Source organism: Cetorhinus maximus, chromosome 9 (genome assembly GCF_964194155.1).
Source record: "Cetorhinus maximus chromosome 9, sCetMax3.hap1.1, whole genome shotgun sequence".
NCBI lineage: Eukaryota > Metazoa > Chordata > Chondrichthyes > Lamniformes > Cetorhinidae > Cetorhinus > Cetorhinus maximus.
In genome coordinates this window covers 65,029,683-65,051,501 of record NC_135887.1, presented here as the reverse complement: position 1 = coordinate 65,051,501, position 21,819 = coordinate 65,029,683, and the positions used below count along the sequence as shown (strand labels likewise).

Here is a 21,819-nt window from a genome sequence, read left to right as displayed (position 1 = left end):
TTGTTATGCATAGGCTTTTATGGACTCGGCACGGTGGGGGAAATTGGTGAGTGACAGGTAAATTAATATATTATACCATACTATAGTAAACATTTTATATAAAGTTTAAGATATGGCAGTGCAGCACGGAGATTTGGAATGTGTATCCTGTGAGATGTGGGAAGTTGTGCAGGCACAAAGTGCCCTGGATGACGGTATCTGCAGGAAGTGTCACCAGCTGCAGAAATTTGAGCTCCAGCTTGCAGAACACGAGCAGCGGCTGGAGTCACTGCTGCATTTGCAAGGCAGAGGATTATGTTGATACCATGTTTAGAGAGGTGGTCACACCACAGCTAAGAAATAAACAGGCAGAGAGGGAATGGGTAACTGCCAGAGCATCTAAGAGAAACAGACAGTGCAGGAATCCCCTGAGGAGGTCTTGTGCTCTAACCATTTTTTCATTTTGGACAATAGTGAATGAGATGGTTCCTCAGAGGACTCCAGCATGAGCCATGGGTGGCTCAGCTGCACAGTAGGGGAGGGTGGAAGTGCTATAGTGGTAGCAGATTCCATAGTTAGGGGAGCAGACAGGTGTTTCTGCAGCCATAAGTGTGACTCCACGATGGTATGTTGCCTCCCTGGTGCTAGGGTCAAGGATGTCACAGAGCAGCTGCAGGATATTCTTTTACGGGGAGGGTGAACAACCAGAGGTTGTGGTCCACATTGGGACCAATGGCATAGGTAGGAAAAGGGATGAGGCCCTGAAAGCAGATTTTAGGGAGTTGGGAAGGGAATTAAAAAGCAGGACCTCAGGAGCAGTAATTTCAGGATTATTACCAAATGCTAATGAGCATAAGAACAGGAATATTGAGCAATTCAACACATGGCTTGAGAAGTGGGGAGTAGGAGGGAAGGCTTTAGATTTCTGAGGTATTGGGACCGGTACGAGGACTACGGGTTACAACTTAACAGGGCTGGGTCTAACGTCCTCAAAGGGAGGTTTGCTAGTGCTGTTGGGGAATGTTTAAAATAGATTGGCAGGGGTTTGGGACCCCGAGGGGGTATTCAGAGTGGAGAGGAGAAAAACTAGCAGTGGAAAGTAGAGAAGCAGTAACTGATAAGGATATATCAGAGAGTAGTATCAAGGTAAATAGAATACTTGGAGAGTTTGATAGAATTAGAGTCACCTATAGTAGGTCATCAGATGGGGGTCATAATAGGGGGGAAAGTAAAAAAGCCTAATTCAGGGTTAATGTGCATGTATGTGAATGCATGGAGTGTGGTTAATAAGATTGGTGAACTACAGGCACAGGCTGATTAAATATTCCTTGGTACAAGATATTTAGGAGAGACAGGAAAGGGAGAAAAGTGGGGGAGAGTGGCAGTATTGATTAAAGATGGCGTGACAGTACTGGAGAGAGAGATATTCCAGTCGGATCAAGGACGGCTCGAGATAAGGAATGAAGAAGGTGCAATAACGTAGATCAGTGTAATATAAAGACCACTAACTAGTGGAAGGGATATAGAGAAACAAATCTGCAAAGAAATTACAGAGAGGTGCAAGAATTATAGAGTACTTATATAGACTTCAATTATCCAAATATAGACTGGTATAGGAATAGTGCAAAGGGATAAGAGGGGCAAGAGTTTCTGGAATGTGTTGAAGATAATTTTCTGCAGCAGTATGTTTCCAACCCAACAAGAGGTCAGGCGCTGTTGGACCTAGTTTTGGAGAATGAGTTGGCTCAAGTGGATCATATATCACTGGGAGAGCATTTAGGGGACAGTGACCGTTGTATCATAAAGTTTAAGTTGGCTATGCAAAAGGACAGGGAACAATCCAGAGCAGGGATAATTAATTAGGAGAAAGCCAACTTCGATGGGATGAGAATGCATCTGAGTCACGTGAGTTGGAATCAAATGTTGGCAGAAAAGACGATAGCTGAACCATAGGCTTTCTACCTTCAAAGAAAAAGCATTGCAGGCAATGTCAAGGTATGTTCCCTTGAAGGGGAAAGGTAGGACAGATAAATCCAGAGCGCCCTAGATAATGAGAGAGAGAGATGAAGATGAAAAGGATGAAGTGCACATGCAACAGATGTCAGGTAGAAAATACAATGGAGAATCAGGCTGAATATAGAATGACCAGAGGGGAAGCGAAAAAAACTAATAAGAAAAGCGAGGAGAGAGCATGAAAAGAAACTAGCAGCAAACATAAAAGGGTATCCCAAGGTCTTCAATAAGCCTATAAATAAAAGGGTAGTTTTAAAAAAAAGAGTAGGACTGATTAGGGATAAAAAAGGGAACTTGTACGTGGAGGCAGGAGAAATAGAGGAGGTATTAACAAGTACTGTGCATTTGTCTTTACAAAGGAAGAAGATGCTGCCAGGCTGAGGTAAGAGAGGAGGTAACTAGTACAGTAGAAGAATTTACAATTGAGAAGGAGGAGGTGTTAGAAAAGGTTATTTTTACTTAAAATAGAAAAGTTATCAGGACCAGCTGAGATGCATCCAAGGGTACTGAGGGAAGTGAGAATGGTAATTGCAGAGGCACTAGTGATAATCTTTCATTCTTCCTTAGGCACAGGACAGGTGCCAGAAGACTGGAGAATTGTGATTGTTACATCCTTGTTCAAAAAGGGGTGCAAGGATAAAGCCAGCAACTACAGACCAGTCAGTTTGACTTCTGTGGTAGGGAAACTTCTGGAAACTGTAGTTCGGGACAAAATTAATAGTCACTCAGACAAGTACAAGATAATTAAGGAAAGCCAGTATGGATTCATTAAGGGAAAATCATGTTTAACTAACTTGCTGGAGTTTTTTGAGGTTGAGAGAAGGTTGATAAGGGCAACGTTGTTGATGTGTGTATGGGTTTAGTGATAAATGGTTGTTTTTCAGATTGGAGGAGGGTTTGTGGTGGAGTTCCCCAGGGTAAAATGTTGGGATTCTTGCCCTTCCTGATATATATTAATTACCTAGACTGTGGTGTTCAGGGTATGCTTTCAAAATTTTCAGATGATGTGAAGATTGGAAATGTTGTCAACTGTAATAAGGATAGTTTTGAATTTCAGAAGGACATAGACATGCTGGTGGATTGGACAGACAAGTGGCAGATGAAGTTCAATGCAGAGAAGTGTGACGTGATTCGTTTTGGCAGGAAAAATATGGAGAGACAGTATAAAATAAAGGGAGAATCTCTATAGGAGGTATATAACTAGAGAGACCTCGATGTACATAAGTCGTTGAAGATGGCAGGGCATGTTGAGAGAGCAGTTAATAAAGCTTATTAGTATCTCGGGCTTTAATAAGAGGGGCATCGAGTAAAAGAGTAAGGAGGTCATGTCCAGTTCTGGGTGCCATACTTGAGGACAAAATTCTTGAGAGGATGTTGGAGGTCAGGTTTGATCAAGGTATTCAAAAGAGAATTGGGTTGCTATCTGAAAAGAGAGAATGTGTAAGGTTATGGGGATAAGGCAGGGGAGTGGGATTCGGTAGAATGTTCTTTTACCAGTCAGTGCTGACTCGATGGACCAAATGGCCTCTTTCTGCGCTGTAAAGACTCTGTGGTAGCATAGTGATAAAGGTACTGAACAGTAATCTGGAGGCCGGACTAATGAGTTCAAATCCCCCCATAGTAGTTGGGGGAATTTAAGTTCAGTTAATTAATAAGTGAATTTTACCAGAATAGGTCTGATGAAAGTTCATCAACCTGAAATGTTAACACTTTTCTTCTCCACAGATGCTGCCTGACCTTGCTAAGTATTTCCAGCATTTTATGTTTTTATTTCAGATTTCCAGCATCTGCAGTACTTTATTTTTGTACTAATGGAAAGTTTGGTTTATTAAATATTGTAAATTGCATCCATCACTATGTTCGTAATGAGCATGTTCTTTTTTTTCAGGATATTCTAATTAAGCTGACTGATGGACACTATCAGGTAACACCCCCAAATGCTGCAAGAAGACTCAAAGTGATTAACAATCCACTGTATCTAAAATTTGATTTAAGAATCAATGCAAAACTTGAGCTGACTATTATCTGGAACAAGAATATGAATGCTTACATCTCAATTACTAGACTATCAGAGGTAACTCGAACTAAACTCTTGACAATCGTTTGGCTTTCTTATAGATAGATGTAATCTGCAAATGTATGAATGAAACTAGGTTCTGGTCGGTTTGTACAAAGGTTGCAATGTCAACTCAAAAAATATAATATTTTATTTCAGCTTGAAACAATATGAAACATAAAGTATATGGATATTTGAAGTGCAGTCATAAGTTTTCAATACTGCCTAGCTATTTTGTGCCTGATGTTTCTTTCCATTTTTCACTGGAATCTTTATCATCAAATACTGGATCAGTTTTCCATCCAATTATGTTGAGGCTTCCTGTCTCCTTTTTACCCATTTAATTCTGGAGATGTATCATTAGGTTGAGGCAGTGTCTAGAAAAAGGCCATTATATATTTACATAATCAGGGTCAGGTTCGGAACAGTATTTATTGCAAAAGTCATTGAAGTACCTGAATGAAGTGAAACCTAACTAGTTCATTCAATGCCCTTGAATAATTTGTATTTAAGTTAGGTGTATATATTCAGCTATATTTTTTAGATCTATATATTTAAACTTGACTAACATGCATGAACAGGTGATGTTGCTGAAATTTCTCTGCTCTCTAGCTATAAATGCTATAAGATAATTGCCAATATTTTATAAAGCTCCCTATGGATGAGTAAATTTGACACTGTTCTGGACAATATTTTACAGCTGTTTTAAATGCATTGAACCATTCTACTGTTCTTATTTTCATAATGCTGTTTACAATTCTCACCAATTTTACCACCAATATTCCTTCCTGTGCCATCTCTGTTTAAGCCATTGATTCACTGCTTGGGTAAGATTGCACAAGTGACTTGCACATTTGATGACACAATGTCCTGGGTATCAATGTAGCCCACATTGATGGGATGAAAATCTGTTCTCTCGTATGGTTATAAGCATCCTATATGAAATACGTTTGTACACCCTCAAATTTATTTCTGATCCTAGATCCATATCGTTAGATAAACATGAAATATGTGGGTGAACATTTATATAATGTTCAATGTTGGACTTTAATTTGTTAAGTTCATTGACTAATTTCAGTTCTAAAATACATTATCACAATTTTAACATTTGATGTTCTTCCATTTTGTCAGCTTGCAGTTTGTGGACTGTGTGGCAATTACAATGGTAATGTGGACGATGAATATATAACCCAGAACAAATATTTAGTCTCCAATGTACTGGCCTTTGCAAATTCTTGGAAGGAAGATCCTACATGCAGGGATGTGACTGAAGTTGTATTTCCATGTCACAAAAATCCATATCGTTTGGCCAGGGCTGAAAAAATGTGTGCTATAATTAACAGTAAGCTGTTTGAGCCATGTCACAAACTGGTGAGTATATTTAACAGTCAAGACCTTATTGAAGTTCTTTATTGCTGTGACAGAAATTAAGTATTTTAGGGGTGAATTTTGTCATCTTTTCTCACTTTGCCACCATAATTTTGCCAGAAATTTGATTTTTAAAAATCCAGCTTTGTGCATAAATGGGATTTCCACCAAGCTTCCACTGAAGTTAAGGTGGCAAAGTGAAAAAACCCTGAGGACATCTACCCCTTTCGTTGTTAATTTTATAACATGGTTCTTTATCATTGGCTACAGTACTCGCAGGGTTAAAACTGCTCCTTCCAAGATGTGCTTGTAAGGTGTAGGAAAACACTCTTGAGAAAAGGTGGCCGGGGGGTGACCTCAAAGACGTGTTTAAAATTATGAAAGGTTTTGATAGAATAGATCAAGAATGTTTCCTCTTGTGGGGAAGAGCATCAACATAAGCTAGTCACCAAGAAATCCAATAGGGAATTTGGAAGAAATGTTTTCTCCTACAGAGTGGTCAGAATGTGAAACTTGCTACCACAGGGTTGAAGTGAATAGTATAGATGCATTTAAGAGGAAACTAGACTAGCATATGATTACCCTCTGATGTTCTCCAAGTCTGAACCTTATGAACATTGGGAGAATGAAGTGGATATGTGGGCATGAGTTACATCACTCCCAAAGAGGAAACAAGGTATAGTTTTGACATTGTCGCTTCCTACAAGAAATAAAATCAGAAGTATTTTGTGATATGGATGCCCATCAGTTGGTTAGTGATGAAGGTTTGGATCTTCTATGAAAATTCATGGATGAAATTTACAAGAAAGATGACCCGTTAAATGCCCAGGAGGCATAGTCAGATTTTGTTAGATTTTGAAAAACAGATGGGCATTCCATGAAAGACATGAATTTTAACACTGAATTTTGTCAATCTTTTATACAATTTGTGGATTCTTGGATCAGTACTAGCATTTAAATTGTTGGATTGTGCTAAGGTATCTCATGGACAGGTTCCTGGTCCTGACCTCTGTTCGGTTCTCAAAGAAGGAATTCCTGTTAGATCAGATGTCTGCTGCCTTAAAAATATTTCCGGAGAAAGAATCATTTCTTTAAGTCTTCATGGAACAAATGGACATCCCACAGTGATACAAAGAATAGAGGATTCAATGTTTACCCGATTTTGAAATGGTCCAGAAACTAAATGCAGGGGGCAATGTGATGGAAGGATCAGAAAATGGGTAGAATGAGGATGAAAGCATCTTCAGCAAAACTGTTTATTACAGTGGAAGGCAGAATTGAAACACCAATGATAGGCAAATGAATCCCAGGAATGCACAAGGAACAGTCAATATGTGGTTCAGGTGTGACTGAAAGTATTATTATGCCATGAACTTCTAAAAGTCGAGTGGCAAGGTCCTCTTAATGACACGTGACAAAAAAATTCTGAATAACAGGATGAAGATAATGATGCATCTGAACAAATTGTACTGGTCACAAGGAATTTTAGTCCACTGCTGAATACATTATTTGTGGACTTCTGGGTAGCGCTTGTACTTCAACAGTGCATGGAACAGATTGGCTAAAATGAGACCTTGAGTCATTGAATAGTGAGGATAAATGCAAGATTTTCATATGTAAAGGTACTACTCACTTTAGGTTTGGTGATGACAACATATTGAGGTCACTAAGGATAGCTGTACAGTAAAGTCCCACCGTTCACGGGGATTACATTCCCATGAAACCTTGCAAATAGTGGAATCGCGAACAATGAACATGTTTTTCAATGGGACTCAATTAGATAGGTTCCAGAAAATTGTGGTGCAATACCTGTATACAACAGATGGGGGAGCTACAGAGCAATGCAGGACATCAGTGAAGATTTCAAAATTGTTCGGGCTGCACTTCAGCTCCCAGAATAACAATCATTTGACCAAAAAAAAAATCGCTCGTTTGCCACTTTCTTTTCAAAAATAAAGCATAGGCAGGAGGATGAGCCACTGTGTCACCTCCGTGTCGGGAAGCTTCTTCCCGCCTGGATCAACACACTAACACTCAGCACCAGCCAAAAGCCTTGTGGAAAGAGGAGAGAGGGTGAAAGAATGCGGATGAGCGAACATTACTCATGCAATGGATGGTGCAGTGTACAAAGTGCAAAGCACGGATAAGTGAAAACCTGAACAAGGGAGTTGTGAAAGGCGGGATCTAGCTCTAATTCCATGTAAAATACTTGGATTAAGCCATTTTTTAAGTACAGATATATTCTTCAGTGAGATACATATACCATTCAGTGAATCTGCTTTAAAAAAAGCACAAATGAAACTTGACATGGAGCTTGATAAGGCAATTATTTTTGATAAGTAAGTGGATCTGCAGTTTACCCAGTCAGGACATTGTTGTATCCCCTTAACAAAACCTGACCTTTCTCATCAGAATGTTAGACAAGCATTGAGTGATGAAGGATCAGAGAGAAAAAAAGAGAATTGACTTAAAGTTACATAGACAACATGCTCACCCAGCTTGTCAGAGTTAACAGGTGCAGATGTGGTTGATAAAGAAGTATATGAGGGTAATAGAAGAGATTATTGAAAAGTATGAAATCAATAATAGATATCAGAGGATACCGCCATGTCCTATTATAGGCTTTCCATTGACATGTGACTATAATGTAGTTGCCATGGATCTAAAGGTATGGAACAAAGAAATAAATATTTTAATCTTTCTGCAATAATATCTAATAAGCGCAAAAGGATTATTATAGACAAAATCATGGAGAAATGGATAGGAACCAGACTTGGGACACCAGTGAAGTTTCCAACTGATAATGGAGGGGTATTTGCCAATCATGGGTTCAGAGATGTGTGTAAAAATCATGGTCATGAATACAGCAACTGAAAGTCCTTTCAGCAATGGACTCTGCAAAAGGAGTCATGCGGTGATCGATGAAACACTGCAAAAAATTTTAGCTGATCAGCCAGATTGCAAGTTGACAACCACTCTGCCTTGGATAATTCATGCAAATAATTCGCTCCAGTTGGTTAGAGGATCTAATCTCTATCAATTGTTCTTTCTAGCTCTTTCTTCACATATTCATGGAAATGCAGATTTTTCATTTTCTTTCTCCTCTGAGTCCACTGCCCTACTATCCTCCCTAAATCATCCTCCACGTAAACTATTCAACCCATATTCAGGGCCACCCCCTTGACCTCACGTAGCCGTGCTATTCCCATCATATGAATCATAATCACCATCTCTGATAACTTACCTCTATCATGCTTCACTCACATCTCCCTTCTCTGTCCTAACCTATGTTCTTCATCTGCCCTAGAAAAAAAAACTGTTAATTCATTTAAAACTGCACTTTTAAAATTGCAACGGTCTATCCTTTGGCTATTCATTCACCAGAACATTTCTGCAGTTACATATCTGCTAAACCAAACCCTCTCCAACAATTTTGATGTCCTTGTGCCCATTCAAACCATTACCCTCTCATCCTTGCCAGTGATCTTAGTATGATCCTTATCTGCACTCTCTCAAGTTTAAGGGATGCAAACTTGAACAGATATGGTGGACAACTTGTTTAGCCAGACCTGATCTGCCAGGGCTACATAAATGGCAATTGGGTCCTGCTCTTATCTACCAAAACCACAATCTTCCTGGAATGCAAAGATAGCCCCCAGCTTTTTCCTCTAGTGCAGGTTATCTTCTTAAACCTGTCTTCCCTGCCTTCTCCGCCCTCACTTCCAACATTAACTGCAAGGAGCTCATGAACTTCTTTATCAGTAAGATTGATCAGCTGCCTATGCCACAAGCCTCCATTCCATTAGCCTACCGAGCCAAACTTCCTCTAAAGTTCCTCCTGCCCTAGCCCGGAACTTGCCTTTTTCTTTAGTCTCTCTCCTATCTCCCTTCATACCCTCCCCAAATCATCTTGTCCATGAGATGCACCTTCTGATTCCTCAATATTATTTCCATTAATTGCTACCATCTAACTTTTCTTCCTACTTTCCCATTCTAACTGATACTGTTAATGGTTCCCCTCCTCACTGCCCCCCAACCCTCTCTTTGCAAGTACTGCCCCCTGTCCTTCAAACCTGTCATCATCCCACTCATCAAAAAAGCAACTCTTGACCCCACCGTCATTGCAAACTGTCCCCTTTCTCCAACTGCCTTTTTCTCTCCAAAGTCCTTGAATGTGTTGCTGTTTCCCAAATCTATGCCCATCTTTCCTGGAACTCCATGCTTGAATCCCTCCAATCAGATTTTCTCCCTCTCCCGATCAAAATGGCGCTTATCAAAGTCACAAATGACATCCTATATAACTGTGACCAAGGTAAACTATCATTCATCATCCTCCTCAAACTGTCTGCAGCCTTTGAAATAGTTGATAACACCATTCTCCTCCACGTGCCTCTCTTTCATCCAGCTGGGTGGGACTGCACTTGCCTGGTTCCATTTTTATCTATCTAATCACAATCACCTGCAATGTTATCTTCCTACTCCTTCATCTTTTACCTCTAGTGTCCCCCAAGGATCTCTCTTTGGACCTCTTCTATCTCTCATCTTCCTGCACCTCAGTGACAGCGTCCGTTTTGCACAACCAAACTGAAAACACCCAGCTCCACCTCACCGCCACCTCTCTCGAACGCACTCCATGTCCAACCCCATCTCCACTCTTTGAATTGGCATAGTGCTTGTCCAACATTCAGTAATGGAAGAAAATAAATTTCTTCCAACTAAATGTTGGGAAGACTGAAGCCATTGTCTTGAGTCCCTACCACAAAGTCCATTTCCTAGCCATCCCTCTTCCTGGTAACTGTCTGTGACTGAACCAGGCTGTTCTCAAGTTCAGCTTCAAACCATATATCTGCTTCATCACCAAGGATTCCTACCCTTGTCTCTGTAACATTGCCCAACTTCACCCCTGCCTTATCTGATCGTTGCAGATCTTCTAGTCACCTTTAGATTTGACTATTCCAATGTATTCCAATATAACTCTTATGTTCTACCCTCCATAAACTTAAGCTTATTCAAAACTCTGCTGCCTGTGTCTTAACTCACACCGGGTCCCTTTCACCCATCACCTCTGTGCTCACTGGTCTACATTGGCAAAGCAATGCCTTGATTTTAAAATTCTCATCCTTGTTTTTAAATACCTCCATGCTCTCACTCCTTCCTATCTTAGTAATCTCCTTCAGCTCCATAATGTACCACTAACACAGCCTACTTCCACCTTTGTCACAGCACCTGCCTTCACTGTCGCCTTAGTTGACCTGTTGCGAAAACCCTTAATCTTGCCTGTAGACTTTACTATTCCAATGCACTCCTGGTCTTTCTTCTACCTTCCACCCTCCATAAACCTAAGCTCCCCCAGAATTCTGCGGCCCATGTCAGAACTTGCACCATGACCTGCTTGCTAATCTGTATCGACTCCCAGTTAAGAAGCCCCCAATTTCAAACTTCTTATCCATTTTTCCAAATTCCTCCACGGACTCACTCCATCTTATCTCAGTAACCTTCTCCAGCCCTATAGACTTTGTGAATCTTTAATTTTCGTCTCTTGCAAACCCTCAATTTTAATTGCTGCACTACTGGCAGCCGATGCCTTCAGTTACTGAGGCACTATGTTCTGGAATTCCCTCCCAAACCTCTCTGTCTCGCTTAAATATTTTGAGACTCTTCTTAAAATCTACCTCTTCGACCAGCTTTTGGTCATCTATCCTAATATCTGCTTAAAGTCAATTGGTGTCAAATTTTCTTTGATAACACTCCTGTGAAGCATCTCGAGACGTTTCACTATGTTAATGTCATGATATAAGTGCAGTTGTTGCTGTTCGTTGGCAGCCATCAGAAGTAGTTCAAATTATCTTGCATTTAGCAAGGAAGCAAGCCATTGCGGGTGGTGATTCTAATCGACAGCTGGGCCTAAGTCTTGTGAAAGAAGGCCAGGTCAATGACTGCAGTCTTTCAACATTGTGATTTGAAATCTCTGTGTGAGCTTATGTAGGCTGAAACTAGCAAAGAAATTTTAAGAGCTTAGCCAGGTAGAAGCATCTAATTATTTCAGTGGGGATCTGAAAATTCGTGAGGAAAGATTATGGTGCTGTTGTATCCAAAGGTGCAAGCTCTGACTGTTGATCACCTACACCGCTAACTGTGTCAGAGAATGTAGGCTCAGCTGCTTTCATTACCCACTTGCATTTTAGCCGTGCAATTCCTATGTAAGACAGGTGTTACTACACAGTGCTGTTGAGGGGCTGCAAATCTCAGCAGAGGGGCCCAAATTGCAGCAAGTCTAGCATCACTTAAAGATAGCCTGCACCTCTGCTGGTTTTAGTAGTTGCTGGAAGTGGCTGGGGAAGAGTGCCTGAGCAGGAAGAATACTGAAGTGTGGCTCAACATTGGTGGTGCTTGAAGGTTCTCTGTTGCAGGAGTGGAGATCTTGTTGCAGGAGACGGACAGAAGAGACGTTGTCTATCCACGGTGGATGAGTAGACCCACCAGACAGACACTGAGAAGGCAGTGAGAGAAGATAGCTATTGCTGTCAGTTCATCCAGTGAAGCCATGAGGACCTGGATGTACTGCTACATGAAGTTCAGTGACCTCACATGATTGCCTCTTCAAATGCAATATTGTTACTCACCTCACACTTCTCAATCACGACTCCCACCTTCACTCATGTACTAGCAATTTCAATTAACCACAAATCATACCTAACATTCATAGCTTCAGCTCAACCTCACACAAACCTGACAACTACATCTCTCAGCTTTTTAAAAAATTTGTTTATGGGATGTGGGCATCGCTGGCTTGACCAGCATTTATTGCCCATCCCCAATTGCCCTTGTCCAGAAGGCATTTAAGAGTCAACCACATTGCTGTGGGTCTGGAGCCACATGTAGCCCAGACCAGGTAAGGACAGCAGATTTCCTTCCTTGATGGACATGAGGGAAGGAAATCTGCCATCTTTACCTTCCCTGATGGACATTAGCTTGCACAGAGTGCCAGCTATTCAGCATTGACAGCCATATCATCCATAGAAGAACCATAGAAAAGTTAATGTGCAGAAAGAGGCCATTTAGCTCAGTGTCTGCGCTGGCCAAAAAGAGATAAAATAAACTAGCCGCTCATTTTAACCCCCTTTCCAGCACCTGGTCCGTAGTCTTGAATGTTACAGCACTTCAGATGCAGATCCAGGTACCTTTTTAAATGAGTTGAGCATTTCAGCCTCAACCACCAACTTAGGTAGTGAATTCCAGATACACACCACCCTCTGGGTGAAAAATGTTTTCCTCATGTCCCCTCTAATCCTACCACCAATCACCTTAAATCTATGTCCCCTGGTAATTGACCCCTCAGCTCGGGGAAACAAGTCTTTCCTGCCTACCCCAACTAGGCCCCTCAACGTTGTACATCTCAATTAGGTCACACCTTAGCCGCCTCTGTTTTAAGGAAAACAACTCTAACCTATCCAATCTCTCCTCATTGTTGCAACTTAAGTCCAGGCAACATTGTTGTAAATCTCCTCTGCACTCCCTCCAGACGAATTATGTCCTTCCTGTAATGTGGTGACTAGAATTGTACACAAAATTCCAGCTGTGGCCTAACCAGTGTTTTATACAGTTCCATCACTACATCCCTGCTTTGTATTCAATACCTCGCCCAATAAAGGAAAGCATTCCATATGAGTTCTTGACCACCTTGTCCGCCTGTCCTGCCACCTTCAAGGACCTGTGGACATGCACTCCAAGGTCTCTCACTTCCTGAATCCCTCTTGATATCTTCCCATTTATTGAGTATTCCCTTGCTTTGTTTGCCCTTCCCAAATGCATTACCTCACACTTTTCCAGATTGAATTCCATTTGCCACTTTTTCGTCCACTCAACCAAACCATTAATATCATTCTGGAATCAACAGCTATCCTCTTCACTATCAACTACATTGCACCACACTCAGTGATATGCTTCATTCCCTCTTGGATAACAAGGAGGCAGTAGTACCTATTGTTGGGGAAAAGGCAGAGCTGCATGCACTGACCTTTCTAGAAGTATTGGTATTCACCATCATTGGAGCAGCCATGTTTAAGGAAGTGGCCAGGGTTGAGGTTGAACCATCTAAGGTAACAGTATGCTCATACCTAATCCTCCTTCTCAAATCCCACTGTCCTCTCATCCACAATCTCTTCCAATATACAAACTGCAGATGGTGTAAGTAAATAGTTCTTGTTTCATTCTTCTCCCCTCCCCACATCTTTGTGCTTTCTCCCTTCAGATAACCAAGAACAGTGACCTGACCAGGCAGTGATACAGATTCAGTAAGAGGAAGAAGAGACTGATGACGAAGAAACGCTGTCTATCTCACACTTTCAGCCTCCATATACTTAGGATAGCTTAGAGGTGGGATCTGCATGTGGTGAGTCGCCAGGCACAAGTGGCTTGCAGTCAAGGCAAGCGGAGAGGGTAACTCAGGTGCCAGATGATGAGGTCACACGTGAGTTCTACTGCAGGGGACTCAGATAAGGACTTCTTTGACGCAAACTACAGAAAAAAATTCTGCACACAGAAATGTTTAGTACATTGGCTGCAGGCTTTCAGGCAGGCCTACCAATGTCATAGAGCATGGAGGAGTTCAGCACCAGCCTTGCACAAAGCTTGGAGCCCATTCTTTCCAGTGTGGAAGAAGTGGTCAACTCCATCACCATATTTGCCGAATCACAATGCAGGGTCTGATGGTTGATGCCTCAGCTTCCATTACAGCACAGGCAGAATCCTAATTCTGTCTTAGTGCTGCAGTGGAAGCCCAGACTGTACTCACGCAAGCTCAGCTGGTTGCCTCGCTCAGACTGCTGCCATCATGGCAGTGTTAAAAGGGGCTTGCAAGATCTCACAGCAGTCCAACAATCTGCCCTCCAACAGATTACTAAGATTGCTGGAACACTGGCAGTGGCTTCATGGAACATGTTCCAGCTGCCCCCTTTCAGGATAAAAGCATTCACCCCCCTCACTACTTTGTCAGCCTTTGGTTGACTGAGGAAAAGAGTTTTGAGAACCTCAAACCCTAGACTAAGGTCATGGTTTACTGAGCAGTGATCCTTTGGAGACTTAGGTGACCTACAACAGGCATCTCAAAGTTCTGGAGAAATATCATTAGCATTGCCCTCACAAGATCCCCCAAATCCAGTGGCAAGAAAGGCAGTCCAACAGCAGGATCCTCTTCCAAGCCAACTTGCCCAGCATTGAGGTGCTAATCACTCAAAAGCAGCTCCAGTGGGTGGGGCATGTTGTCTTATGACTGACACCAGACTCCCGAAGTAACTGCTGTACTCAGAATTCAGTCACGGCAGGAGATTTCTAGGAGCACAGTGGAAGTACTTTAGGAATATCCTCAAAGCATCACTGAAGAAGTCAGACATACATGCATCATGACTCATGGGAGATCCTAGCTTGTGGCCAACCAAAATGGAGAAGACTTATTTTGGAAGGCATCGGACACATCACAAGACTTCTTCGGGAATGTGCAGAGGTGAAATCAAGGCATCAGTGGGAGCACACAAACCTCCAAATAACCCATCCAACCAACTCTTAAAGTGCCATCTGCCCCTCATGTGGCAGAGTCTGCAGATGGTGCATTGGACTTATCAGCTATCTTAGGTCCAATCAAACCAGAGTACAAGCAAGTCATGCTCAATCCCGAGGAACTGCCTAAGAAGAAGAGGACCACTGCCACTCCACCAGCGCCCTTGTTGTTGCCTGTCAACCAGCTAACCAGAGAGTCCATGCTGTGATGGTGCAGTCCTAAGTGGGGGCTCCTAAGTCCAGAGCTGTGGGAGGTCATCCTCAAGGCAACCTGCAGTCTCCCCCAGTGATGGTTAGCAGCCTTGCATCAGGCATACTGCAGCTTTTGATGTAGAATTACATAGGACAGGGGTTCCCAAACCATGGATTGGATCCCATATGTGTCGGAAAGAGCAATTGGAGTTGTGGCCATGATGAACTTCAAAGTCCTGGGGCAGGTAACTGCTTCCATTCATGTGTGACACTGGAGCAGAGGAGATTGAGGGGGGACATGATTGAGGTGTATAAAATGATGAGGGGCATAGTTAGGGTAGACAGGAAGGATTTTTTCCCCTTGGTGGAGGGATCAATAACCAGGGGGCATAGATTTAAGGTCAGGGGCAGGAGGTTTAGAGGGGATGTGAGGAAGAATTTTTTCACCCAGAGGGTGATGGGAATCTGGAACTCACTGCCTGAAAGGGTGGTAGAGGCAGAAACCCCTATAACACTTAAGAAGTATTTGGATGTGCACTTGAGAGAAATTAGTGTGACATCACAGGAAAACAGGTAAGTGATTGGTTGGTGAATATTTTGCTTGTTTATCTTCAAAATGTGCGTAATTTATTAGTAATTGTAAGGTTTTATTAGTTGTAGTAAAGTTTACTAGCAGTAGTAAAGGTTATTGGGAATATCAATGTTTATTAATTACAAATTAATTAAATAAATTAATTAACACATAATTAAGATGGCAGGGTAGGTGATGTGTTGCAACTGCAGAATGTGGGTCTTTCTGGATGATGGGTGATCCAGGACAAAAACATCTATAGTAAATATCTGCAGCTTGAGGAGTTTCAAGCTCAGAGTCATTGAGCTGGAGGCTGAGCCGCAGACACTGTGATGCATAAGTAGGAGGAAAGTTACCTGGACACTTTGTGCCAGAAGGCAGTCACACCCATTAGGATAGTGTGTTCTGATTTGATCAGGGACTGGAGGGTGTGAGTGCAACTCACTTGGTATGGGAAGGGAACTGACCATGGCACTATGTTAAAGGAAGCCATTCAAGCGGGGGAGAGTTAATAGGAATGTAGCAGTAATTGGAGATTGTACAGTCAGGAAGATAGACACAGTTTCCTGCAGCCGGGAGTGGGAGTCCAGATGGCCATGTTACATACATACATGTGAATTAGGAGCAGGAGTAGGTCACTTGGCCCCTTGGGCCTCCTCCACCATTAGTAAGATCATGGCTGTTCTGATTTTAACCTCAACTTCACATTCCTGCCTACCCCTGATAACCTCTTACCCCCTTGCTTATCAAGAATCTCTCTACCTCTGCCTTAAAGATATTCAAGGACTCTGCCTCAAGTACCTTTTGAGGAAGAGAGTTCCAAAGTCTCTCAGCCCTCTGAGAGAAAAGAAAATCCTCACCGGTGTCCTAAAAGGGCAACCCCTGATTCTAAAAGTGAACCCGAGTTCTAGATTCTCCCATAAGAGGAAACATCCTTTCCACATCCACCCTGTCAAGTCCCCTCATGTTCTTATATGTTTCAATCAAATGGTCTCATGCTTTTCTAAACGCGAGTGGACACAAGCCTAGCCTTTCCAGCCTTTCCTCATAAGACCACCTGCCTATTCCAGGTATTAACCTAGTGAACCTTCTCTGAACTGCTTCTGATTCATTCATACCTTTCCTTAAATAAGGAGACCAATATTTTACACAGTACTCCAGTTGTGGTCTCACTAATGCCCTGTATAACTGAAGCATAACCTCCCTACTCTTGTATTCAATCCCCTTCACAATAAACAATAACATTCTATTAGCTTTCCTAATTACTTGCTGTACTTACTTACTAACCATTTGCAATTTATGCACTAGGACACCCAGATCCCTCTGCATCCTCTCACCATTTAGATAACATGCCTCTTTTTTATTCATCCCTCCAAAATGGACAAACTCACATTTTCCCACAATTTGTTCCATTTGCCAGGTATTTGCCCACTCACCTAACCTATCTATATCTTTTAGTAGCCTCCTTATGTCCTCTTCACAACTTACTTTCCTACCTATCTTTGTGTCATCAGCAAATTTAGCAACCATACCATCGGTCCCTCCATCCACATTATGTCTATAATTTGTAACGAGTTGAGGCCCCAGCACCGATCTCTATGGCACACCACTCATCACTTCTTGCCAACCAGAAAAAGACCCATTTATGCCTAATCTCTGTTTTCTGCCAGCCAGCCAATTTTCTATCTATGCTAATATGTTACCCCCTACACCATGAGCTTTTATTTTCCGCAATAACCTTTGATGACCTTATCAAATGCCTTCTGAAAATCTAAGTACAGTACATCTGCTGGATTACATATATCGATAGCACCTGTTACTTCTTCAAAGAACTCCAACAATTGGTTAAACATGATTTCTCTTTCACAAAACAATGTTGACTCCGCCTGATTACCTTGAATTTATCTAAGTGCCCTGTTATAACATCTTTAAGAATACCTTCTAACATTTTTCCCTATGTCAGATGTTAAGCTAACTGGCCTATAGTTTCCTGCTTTCTGTCTCTGTCCCTTTTTGAATAAAGGAGTTACATTAGCTATCTTCCAATCTAATGGAACCGTTCGCAAATCCAGTGAATTTTGGAAAATTAAAACCAACGCATAAACCATCTCACTAGCTCTTCTTTTAAGACCCTATGATGAAATCTATCAGGACCCGGGGACTTGTCAAGCCATAGTTCCAACAATTTGCCAAGTTCACTTTCCTGGTGATTGTAATTTCCTTGAGTTCCTCCCTCCCCTCCAATTCCTGATTTATAGCTATTTCTGGGATGTTACCTGTATCCTTCACAGTGAAGACCGATGCAAAATACCTGTTCAATTCATCTGTTATCTGATTCCCCAGACTCGCTTTCTATAGGACCAACACTCACTTTGTTAACTCTTTTCTTCTTAAAATATCTATGGAAACTCTTACAATCTGTTTTTATATTTCTAGCTAGCTTTCTCTTGTACTCTAATTTTTCCCCCTTATTAATCTTTTGGTCATTCTTTGCTTTTTTTATATTTTGCCCAATCTTATGACCTGCCACCCACCTCTGTGCAATTATATGTTTTTCTTTTAACTTTGATACTATCTTTAACTTTTTCAGTTAACCACAGATGGTGGATGCCCCCCATCGAATTTTTCTTTCTCATTGGAATGTTGCCTGCCTGGTGCCAGGGTTCAGGACATCTGCTGTGGGCTGGAGAGGAACTGGCAGTGGGAAGGGGAGGATCCTGTGGCTGCGGTCCGCATTGGGACCGACGAGACTGGTAGAACTAGGAAAGAGATCCTGCTGAGGGAGTATGAGCAGCTAGGGGCTAAATTAAAAAGCAAAACCTCAAAAGGTAATAATCTCTGGATTACTACTTGAACCATGAGCAAATTGGTGTAGGGCAAATCAGATTAGAGACTTAAATGCATGGCTCAAAGATTGGTGTGGGAAAAATGGATTTCAATTCATGGGGTACTGGGGAAAGTAGGATATATACCATTGAGACAGTCTTCCTGGAAAGAACGTTCTGGCAAGTCGTATAACTAGGATGGGAAAGAGGGCTTTAAACTAAATAGTGAGGACGAGGGATCAAGGTTGGGTAGATGTGATAAATTAAATAGAGAAGACAAGGCAAAAGAGCAAAAGGGAAATGATGGTCAGACTGTGGCAGGGAGGGACAGAGTGTACAAACCTAAGAGTATACCAGCAGATACAGCTAAAGGTTACAAAAATTGTAAAATGACAAAACTAAAGGCTTTCTATCTGAATGCATGTAGGATTCATAATTAAATCAATAAATTGATAGCACAAATAGAAAAAATATGTTTGATCCGATAACCATTGCAGAGACATAGCTGCAGGATGGCAAAGACTGGGACCTCAATATTCAAAGTACATTACATTTAGGAAACGCAGGAAGCTAGGAAAAGGTGGTGGTAGGGCAGCTCTGTTAACTAAGGATGACATTGGTCCAGAAGAGAGAGAGAGAGAGAGAGATGAACTTAGTTCTGGAGATCAAGCTGTAGAATCAGTTTGGGTAGAGATGAGAAATAGTAAAGGTAAGAAGTCACTTGTGGGATTGAGTTATAGGCCCCCTTATAGTAACCACACTGTAGGATGGGGAATACAGGAAGAAATAATGGGGCTTGTGAGAAAGGTATGGTGATAATCATGGTTAATTTTAATCTACATATAGATCGGACAAATCAGGTTGGCAAAGATAGCCTGGATGATGAGTTCATAGTGTTTTCAAGACAATTTCTTAAAGCAGCATGTTTTAGCACCAAGCAGAGCAGGCTATACTAGATCTATAATGTTCAATGAGACAGAATTGATTAATGACTCATAGTGAAGGCACCCCTAGGTAGCAGTGATCATAACATCATTGAATTTCACATTCAGTTTGGGGGAGAAAGAAGTGCATCTAAGTTGACTGTTTTAAACTTAAATAAGATCAACTATAAGGGCATGAAGACAGAGCTGTCTAAAGTGAACTGGGAAATTAGGTTGACGGATAAGTCATTGGAGATGCAGCGGCTGATTTTAACAAGATATTTCAGGATACGTAGAAAAGATGCATTCCAGTGAGAAAGAAAAACGCTAAGGGAAGGACATGCCATCTGTAGCTAACTAAGGAAGTTAAAGATGGGATCAAATTGAAAGAAAAAAAGTGTATAATTCATTAAAGATGAGTGGCAGGTCAAAAGATTGGACAGGGTATAAAGAACAGCAAAGATTTAATATAATCTTTTTAAAAGATTAATAAGGGGGAAGGAATTAGAGCATGAAAGAAAGCTAGCTAGAAATATAAAAGCAGATGGACAGAGTTTCTATAGATATTTAAAAAGGAAAGGAGTAAGTAGTGTTGTTCCTCTAGAGAGTGAAAATGGGGAATTAATAATGGAAAACAAAGAAATGGCAGATGAATTGACAGACATTTTGCATGTTTCTTCACTGTAGAGGATACAAGTAACACCACGGAAATAATTGTGAATCAGGAGGTGAATGGGAGAGAGGAACTTAAAACAATTACAAACACCAGGGAAAGGGTACTAAAGAAAATTACTAGAACCAAAAGCTGAAAAGTCCCCAGGTCTTGATGGACTTCACCCTAGCGTCTTAAAAGAAGTGGCTGCTGTGATAGTAGATGCATTGGTTTTAATTTTCCAATATTCCCTAGATTAAGGGAAGGTCTAATCAAATTGGAAAATAGTAAATGTGACTCCTGTGTTCAAAAAAGGGAAAGCAGGAAACTACAGGCCAGTTTGCTTAATATCTCTCGTAGGGAAATTGCTGGAATCTATTATTATGGAGGTTATGACAAGGCACTTAGAAAATCTCAATGTGATCAGGCAGAGTCAACATGATTTTTATGAAAGGGAAATCATGGGCAGAATTTTCCGCTCGTCGGGTGGTTGTGTCCTTGACTGAATGAGCGTAAAATGACATGTGATGATGATGTCGGGCGAGCGTCCCGACATCATCACGCACTTGCGCGATTTTTCAGTCGGTTGGCGCACGTGGGAGTTGCAACCGTGCCTGCCATTAATTAAGAGGCCAGTTGAAGCCCTTGACAACCCAATTGACGGCGATTTAATGTTGCCCGTGTGATTTTTAGCTCATTGCATGGGCAAAACGGGCAGGCTGCCCACAATTTGCAAAACCTCATCCAAGGGCAGGATAAAAAGGGTTACTAGCATTGCCAGTGTGAGTAGTGAGGAGTTTTGGAGATTGGTTACTTCTCGGTACTTGGCAGCTTTATCTCTGTTTGGGGCTTCATTCTTAGCATTTCCAGGTTTCATTTCAGGACTCATTGGTGTCCCCAAGGCCCCCTGAGGGTTCGGACCATGTGGACCCCTATCAGACAGCCTTCCCTTACCCTTGTAATGGGGATTGTGCTCTCCACTGGAGGCTCCTCCTCTGAGGAGCAAGACAGGGGCGGAAGAGAGAGGAAGGCACGTGTCCCATTGCAGCTTCCAGGGGAGGGACCTGTGGGAGGAGAGGCGCAGGCACAAGGAAGGCAGGGCCAGCAGGTAGTCCAAGGCATAATGGCCATAATATGTCCGTGCAATGCTGAAGGAGGTTCCGCCTCTCAAGGGAGACAGTGACTTCCATTTGTAAGATGATCGGACCTGAGATCAGCTCTGACTGTGTGGGTAGACTCTGAAGGTCACAATGGCCCTCAGCTTCTATGCCTCTGCTCTTTCCAGGGGTCAGTGGGGGATCTGTGTGGAGTCTCCCAAACAGCTGGCCACAGTTGCATCAAGCTGGTGACAAGGTGGATATTGACCTTCCTTCATTTCCATACGGACGAGGCCAGCCGGGCTGAGCGAGCCAAAGGCTTTGCAGCAATTACTAGCTTCCCCCACATCCAGGGTGCCATCGACTGCACGCATGTGGCCATCAAGGCACCATCGGGTCAGCCAGGTTCCTTCACAGAAAGGGAATCCACTCCATGAATGTGCAGAAAGTGTGACCACAGGATGCAGATTCTGCAAGTCTGTGCAAGGTCCCTGGGCAGCTCCCATGACATGTACATCTTGAGGCACTCCCAGGTGCTGAGCTTCTTCAGTGCTCCAGCCCAACTGGATGGATGGCTGCTGGGTGACA

At 42.1% G+C, this 21,819-nt stretch overlaps 1 protein-coding gene across 1 annotated transcript in view; it reads left to right on the top strand.

The window, feature by feature from the left end:
* LOC144685059 (mucin-6-like) overlaps positions 1-21,819 on the top strand; it is a 264,923-nt gene that overhangs the window by 164,407 nt on the left and 78,697 nt on the right. The window contains exons 18-19 of the mRNA XM_078549593.1: positions 3,881-4,066; positions 5,180-5,419. Of these exons, the coding sequence (XP_078405719.1) occupies positions 3,881-4,066; positions 5,180-5,419 (426 nt within the window). The remainder of the gene's footprint in view (positions 1-3,880; positions 4,067-5,179; positions 5,420-21,819) is intronic.